Source organism: Ananas comosus, linkage group 12 (assembly GCF_001540865.1).
Source record: "Ananas comosus cultivar F153 linkage group 12, ASM154086v1, whole genome shotgun sequence".
NCBI classification, from domain to species: Eukaryota; Viridiplantae; Streptophyta; class Magnoliopsida; order Poales; family Bromeliaceae; genus Ananas; species Ananas comosus.
In genome coordinates, this window is record NC_033632.1 from 1,377,603 (window position 1) to 1,385,409 (window position 7,807).

Consider the following 7,807-nt stretch of genomic DNA (forward strand, 5'->3'; position numbering starts at 1 on the left):
ACGAGATCATGCCATGGGCGCGGAGGAGGAGGGAGAAGGACACGTGTCAGTAGTCGACTTCAGCAAGTCATTTTGCCGACTTTAGTTCAAAAAGTTTAGATATCGGCAACGAAAACCAACCGCCGCAGACTTTCGTTAACCATTTCCAACCATTTGACTAGTTCCATACTCCACCTAGTAATTCGGCAGCGAGAAGGAAACTTTTGCCGACTTTATTGTATTGAGTAACAGAGTAGCTGAGATGTCGGCGACGCTAAGCGATAGGTTGCAGGCTTTTTCGACTATAATTTCCCGGAACACACTTCCTCCCTCGTCGTAAACCCTAGCTCGGAGTGACACCTCTCGGAGCTCCCCTCCTCCTCGGCGGCGGCGGCGGCGGCGGCGATGAGCGGCGCAGGATCGCCGGACTTCTTCTACCGCGAGGCCCAGCGTCTCGGCTACGTCGCCCGCTCCGCCTTCAAGGTTCTCTCTCTCTCTCTCTCTCTCTCTCTCTCTCTCTAGATTTGGGTTTTCTCTCTTTTTATAGACATGAATCGTCGCTTCTCTCGCAGCTTCTACAGATTCAGAAGCAGTTCAAGTTGATAACACCAGGGTCCTCCGTTCTCGACCTCGGTTGCGCTCCTGGAGCTTGGCTTCAGGTACCTCCTATCCATTTAATATCTGATTTTAAGTGTAATAATCACATAACCCTTGGAGTAGGGTTTGCAATTTCACGTTATGTCGGAACAAAAAGGTGAGATTTTTAGCTATGTTATCTATAGGTGGCGTGCCAAAACTTGGGTCCTATCGAGAAGGGCGGGTCGGTTGTGGGTGTTGATGTGAAGGTCAGTGTGAATATATATGATACTAAATTCGATGAAAGAGAATAGCAAATTGCGTTTCATAATGATTTGGTTGTTTTTGATTTGATTCTTTGTGTTGCAGAGCAGAGGGTGAAGGTTCCTTCTGCTCACTGCGACTCGAGAGTGAGAACTGTGTGTGCCGATGTGATGAGTCTACTGAAGGGGCAAGCGAGGGCGTTGTCTCCTCAGGTATGATCTTCGGAGGCCTATTCTTTGGATTATGTTCTTTTATTGTGGAATTTTTCGGTTTATTTGAATTTTGTTTATACACGCATTGTTGCACATTAGCTACTTAGCCAGTTTTTCATGCATCCAACAGGCAATTTGTTAAATGTTGTGTCAATTTTCCTGTATCGATCGTCAATATAGAATTTTAGATGGTTCGTCAGAGTACATTTATTTATTTATGTGGTGAAGAACCAGAACTGATCATCAACAAAGATGTTATTTGCAAGCTTATATCTTTTTACATTCATTTGTTTTGGTCGGAAGAAAAATGCTGTCTTTTCCTCTATACTATCTGATTTGCATTAATTTGCGGTGTAGTTTTCTTTTATCACCTTACTGTAGTTTATCAAGAAAGCATGCTTGAGACCTCAACAATAGGAGAGTCGAGCCTTCAACTTAACACTTAGTAGAAGATCTATTAGCATACATCTACTCTGTTCTTCTTGGACTCCAAACACTAAGTTCTTATTTACTCAACGGCACTTATGTCGAAGGCCTAACGAGACCAAGTTGCTGCCTCTGATTTACAATGATCCTTTTCTCTTCCAGGAAAGGGGCTTCTCTGTGATACTATCAGATATGTGTCCTGCAGTTTCAGGAATCACAACAAAAGATGCTGCTTTATCGTGTGAATTAGGGATGCGAGCAATCTCATTGGCTGTCGGAAAACTAAATACTCCCAATTTATCAGATAACACTGTGGTAGAGAAGTTTCTAAGTATCACGGATCCTGATCCAGACGAGGATGGTGTTCTCCGACGCGGGGGAAACCTTGTGATCAAGTTTCTAGAGAACGAGGATGTGCAAGGTCATTATTATCCCTTCTAAGGAGCACATTTGATTTCTTCTATGATTATTTTGCCAAAGTGTCCACTTTTCTGCTTTATTTGTTTTGTAACTTTGGACCAAAATCATTTCTTGTGAATTAAATGCCCCTAGCAGAAAATCTTTGATGCATCATTCAACACAAGGAGTGCTAGGGTTATTTCAATCCATGAAGAAATACCTTGTTTTCAAAATAGCGGAAAAAAATGAAAAAAAAAAGAGCCTGAAGACAAAAGCAGATTGATCAAATCCCCTGTTTTCAGTTTCTGTACATTGAACTGTAGCTATAATGTATTGGGTTTCTTCTTATTGGAATGGCTGCAGGATTTGGTAAACTTTGCAAATTGAAGTTCAAGAATGTATCATGGTTGAGGCCGAAGGCGACGAGATCGTGCTCGAAAGAGATTTATCTGATATGCCAAGGTTTGCGGTAGAACCAATTACTGTGATTTATTTAGAAAATTTTGTTGTTTTAAGATAAGATAACTAGGAGTTCTCTACCAAATGCACAAGTTCTGATGGCCCTCGTAAGCATCAATTGAGCTTGATATCCCAGTGTTATTTATATAATTTGCTTAACAATTTGCCAGATTAAAAAAAAAAAAAACTGTTTAGAACTAAGAGGTAGGCTAGAATACTTTTAGAATCACTTCTCCGTCATTTCCCGTGCGTTAAATAAACATTTTCTAGGATATTTGAATTTTTCATGTTTCAAATTTCATAATTTTTCAATATTGTTGGTCCGAGTCTTCTAGTGGTCCAAATATTGAGAACTTTTAATGGCAAAAATTTAAGATGAATTTGATAACTTTCGATTACTAAATAAATGATATCGTAAAATTTGGTTTTTAAAAATTATAAATTGTGTCAATCTTATAGTTGGAAGCCACGTGGAAGTGAAGTGCTTTGTTTCTTGTAGAGTCGTGTTGCATGTGTTTGTATAGTCGTGGCCATTGGTGATGAAGAATACATAGTGATGGGCCAATACGTAGGTGGACCTGCTTTTTGACCCGGGTCAATGAACCTAGTCCAAGTCCACTAACATACATGGGCCGGGCCCACCGTTCAGGGAATCCCATGCGCATAACTCCACCAATTGGTCGGTCTGTTGGGGCCCACCGCATCTTCATATCCGCCGTACACGTGTCAGAGAGAGAGAGAGAGAGAGAGAGAGAGATCTAAACCCAAAAGAGAGAAAAATATCTGTACTTAGCAGCGAAGAGAGCGTCGAAGATGTCTAAGTCTTCGTCAAGTTCAACTATTGTGGTCCCAGGAGGCAAGAGCTGGAGCCAACGCGAGGACCTCGAACCGAAGTCCATGGAGGATAGGTAAATTATAGACTAAAATTCACATTATTAGTGTATTGGGAACCTCATCCCAAACGTTAAAGTGCAATACAGCCTTGTTTTTCCACTCTAAAAATCGATACAATAGATATCCACCGCACGGTTTTGAACCCAGGATAGCTCTTCCCGCCCAGCCAACACCCACAACTACACTTCCAGTCACACTTATATATACTATGATTTAAGCTACTTTCTCTTATCGTTTAACGCAAAGTATTACTAAACCAACAAAAACTAAACTAAGAAACACAACGTCTCGTCTCCCACTTCCAAGGAAGACGAGTGACGCTGAGCTCTCACTCTTGACACACACGGCTACACTACTCAGATGACTTCCCCGTTCGCTCCCGCAACAGAGGAGTCCATACTAGAAGCCTCCGGATAAGAAACCTAATACAAGAAAATAACACCTTAAAAAGCCAAATAAACTTAAAACAAATATGTGCGTAACAACGTGTAATCGATGAATCGGTCAAAAAGTACGTAGGTTGTCCGTTAAACAATTTACAACACAGTTAAAAGGACATAGCTAGCAGTTATATCTTAAAATCTACCAAGCAGTCTCATGTAAATAAATAAATACACCACTTCTTGGTCTTGACTAGTAGTTGTTTCTACAATAAACGTTCGAATATAGAAAAATGTAAGTAAACAAAACCAGCCTTCTTTTTACGACAGAAAAGGAGATATGATAGACTAAACGTAATTAAACGCCACATCAAAAGAAAATAGTGGAATGACATCAAATAGTTCTTTCGTACGAACTCTGGAGTTGTTATCCTCTCAGCTCGGAAGTTGAATTGTGAATCATCTTCTAGATAATCGTATGTAGATGAGACAAGAAGAACCTGAGGTTTGTGATTCAAGAATAAATGAGTTGCCGTGAATACAGCTTCCGGATTGCTCTGGTTCAACGACGGAGACTAAATGTTACTAGGAAAAGAGAAGGTCCTTTCCCCGAAGAGACACTATGATAGTCTATACACAGGACGTCAAAGTCCTTAGTGTTGTTTTCTACGACGAAATAGCACACTTAATCCCTACGCTCGTTAGAGTAACCGACAGCCTTTTGATTTATGAGGGTTAAATAGTCTATTGTGACACCATCTCTTCAAAGATTCATAGTGCCTAGGACTAGGTCTGCTCCTACCACAAGAGGCTGCGCCCCCTTTGGAACACTAGTTCAAAGATCTCTTGCTCCTACACGTTCCAGTAATAATAGGGAAGATTCCTCGTGTAAACTAAAGAAGATACTAATAAAACGGTTTCACAGGTGAAAAGACGAAATAAACAAAACATTGAAACCTGGTTTTAGTAAAGAACACTTAATTTACGGGGATCGTCTTTTAGAAACTACGTAGTAAGTTGTGTTCCTCACGATCCCAATAAAGTTAGGTACTTCTTTATGGAACAAAAGTTTTATCGCCTTTTTTTACTTTTTTTTTTCTCGGACTTCTGTTTTCGTCTAACTAGTTTAGGGGACAAAAGTCAAAGACATGTAACTTGACATCGATATTACATAACCCAAAGAAGAATAACCTTACCGACGTCCTAAACCATTTGAAACGTTTAACTTCAAGTTCTTACATAGTACCAACTCCGGCTTCCGCTGCTCTAGCACGAGCTTTCTCTAAATAGACTATACGGTTCCAAACGCCATCTTGGTTAATGACACTAAATAAATCTTTTAAAACAACAAAATTCTATTCTATTGATCCTCAAGAGATGGTTTACGTGTTCAAGACTACCGGGAGCATTCGTAGTTAACTCGAACTATAGGGTCACAATAAATATATTAAACGAATTGTTAAACGGTCTAATTTTTTTTTTTTTTGACAAATCTTGATTCTCCATCCGATCTTATGAAAATCTTAGTGAAGAGGCAGTAAAGGGCACGCAATTTATTTGTAAAAGATCCTATAAACTTAAAAAGTACAAAGTTTAAAGTATTAAAAAGTTATAACAACCAGGCTCAGAAGATCACCAGGTTTATAACTCTTGAAAATTACCGTTTTTAAATTCTACTTAAACTATTGAAAGCTAATGATTTATTTACTATAGCATTTTAAACCAAAAATTTTTAATATTTAACACAGTTAGAATATCAACCTTCGGTGCACCTTCACTTCACGAAACAAAGAACATCTCAGCACAACGTACACAAACATATCAGCACCGGTAACCACTACTTCTTATGTATCACTACCCGGTTATGCATCCACCTGGACGAAAAACTGGGCCCAGTTACTTGGATCAGGTTCAGGTGATTGTATGTACCCGGCCCGGGTGGCAAGTCCCTTAGGGTACGCGTATTGAGGTGGTTAACCAGCCAGACAACCCCGGGTGGCGTAGAAGTATAGGCGGCATGTGCACAGTAGAGAGGGGAGGTGGCTAAGGGAAGGGCGGTTGTTGGTGGGGTGGGCTCAGGGGCTGCGTTTTTTGGTTAGGTTTCTCCGTATATATATATATATAATAATACACCATTAAAATACGCGGCTGGAGAGGTAAAGATTTATAAATGTTTTTTTTTTTGGTGAGGAGACTTTAAAAAAAGAAAAAAAGAAAAAACTCCGCCTCAAAGTTTAGAGAGCCGGAGAAGGTGCGCCAAAGGGCGCGCGAGTGGCGGTTAAAAAGGGATCGGTTGACGTACGGCGGTGCACCGCAAGGGTCGACCGAAGGTGGCGTGTTACGGGGGAGCACAATACTATGACGTGGACTTGGGCCAGATACCCGGCCTGTTGTAATATTTTCGAGTTGGCTGAATAAGATATAATAATAAATGTTATTAGCGATTATTGTAAAAAATTTTTATAAATGACGTCTTTTTGGTTAACTTAAGTACATTCGACGAAAAAAAAAAAAAAACCCGCGATGGTACCTCGAAGTAAATTACGGTTTTCTTTCCCATAAAAGATTATAGAATGATTTAATATGAGTAACTTTTTGTTTTTTATTAAGGTCAACTATGTTCTTTGGAGTGTTATCTCATTAACTAAATCTTGATCATGTATTATTCAGAAAAGATTTATTCGGTATTAAACGTCTAACTAAATTTTGTACTCTTATATATATATATATCTCAACCGCTCAACTAGATCCTATGAAAATGTTCATAGTAGGAGTTCAACGATAGTGGAAAAATCGGTAATCTAGTTTGTAATAAAGTGGATGGTGGTGGATGGGGGTAGTAGAGTTGGAGGGTAGAGAGGTAGGTTCCCGATCTTTGTGTGTTCGTAGTGAATCCACTATGAACATTTTCATAGGATCTAGTAGAGAGATAGAGATATATATATATATACTCAACCTGACCCGATGATAATCATCGTTTTAGAGTAACAACGATAGTCAAAAAATCGGAAACCTAGTTGAGAAAAGTAATAAAGATTAGTAACCTAATTTATGATATTAAGTCACCCCTGGTGAGTTGAGATACCCCTGGTGAGTTGAGATTGACCGATTATAGTAATACTGGGATGTTAAAAAGTAGGTTCCCAATTTTTAAACTATTGTTTTTCTCGCAAAATGATAATTATCATAAGGTTGGATATATATATATATATATATATATATATATATCCAACCTTATGATAATTATCATTTTGCGAGAAAAACAATAGTTTAAAAATTGGGAACCTACTTTTTAACATCCCAGTATTACTATAATCGGTCAATCTCAACTCACCAGGGGTATCTCAACTCACCAGGGGTGACTTAATATCATAAATTAGGTTACTAATCTTTATTACTTTTCTCAACTAGGTTTCCGATTTTTAGACTATCGTTGTTACTCTAAAACGATGATTATCATCGGGTCAGGTTGAGTATATATATATATATATATATATATATATATATATATATATATATATATATAAGAGTACAAAATTTAGTTAGACGTTTAATACCGAATAAATCTTTTCTGAATAATACATGATCAAGATTTAGTTAATGAGATAACACTCCAAAGAACATAGTTGACCTTAATAAAAAACAAAAAGTTACTCATATTAAATCATTCTATAATCTTTTATGGGAAAGAAAACCGTAATTTACTTCGAGGTACCATCTTTTTTTTTTTTTTTTTTTTTTTTTCGTCGAATGTACTTAAGTTAACCAAAAAGACGTCATTTATAAAAATTTTTTACAATAATCGCTAATAACATTTATTATTATATCTTATTCAGCCAACTCGAAAATATTACAACAGGCCGGGTATCTGGCCCAAGTCCACGTCATAGTATTGTGCTCCCCCGTAACACGCCACCTTCGGTCGACCCTTGCGGTGCACCGCCGTACGTCAACCGATCCCTTTTTAACCGCCACTCGCGCGCCCTTTGGCGCACCTTCTCCGGCTCTCTAAACTTTGAGGCGGAGTTTTTTCTTTTTTTCTTTTTTTAAAGTCTCCTCACCAAAAAAAAAAACATTTATAAATCTTTACCTCTCCAGCCGCGTATTTTAATGGTGTATTATTATATATATATATATACGGAGAAACCTAACCAAAAAACGCAGCCCCTGAGCCCACCCCACCAACAACCGCCCTTCCCTTAGCCACCTCCCCTCTCT

At 38.6% G+C, this 7,807-nt stretch overlaps 1 protein-coding gene across 1 annotated transcript; it reads left to right on the plus strand.

Moving 5' to 3' along the window:
* Positions 145-2,460, plus strand: LOC109718353 (ribosomal RNA large subunit methyltransferase E). The gene is made up of 6 exons (XM_020244545.1): positions 145-462; positions 552-638; positions 762-824; positions 930-1,031; positions 1,620-1,878; positions 2,220-2,460. The coding sequence occupies exons 1-6, from the start codon at positions 385-387 to the stop codon at positions 2,327-2,329; spliced, it is 699 nt and encodes a 232-aa protein (XP_020100134.1). The 5' UTR covers positions 145-384; the 3' UTR covers positions 2,330-2,460.

Bases quoted from the DNA above. Each gene is read 5' to 3' on its own strand.
- LOC109718353 (XM_020244545.1), top strand. From the start codon at position 385: ATGAGCGGCGCAGGATCGCCGGACTTCTTCTACCGCGAGGCCCAGCGT. The intron at 463-551 runs GTTCTCTCTCTC...CTTCTCTCGCAG, and splicing joins TCGCCCGCTCCGCCTTCAAG to CTTCTACAGATTCAGAAGCA. The intron at 639-761 runs GTACCTCCTATC...TGTTATCTATAG, and splicing joins CTCCTGGAGCTTGGCTTCAG to GTGGCGTGCCAAAACTTGGG.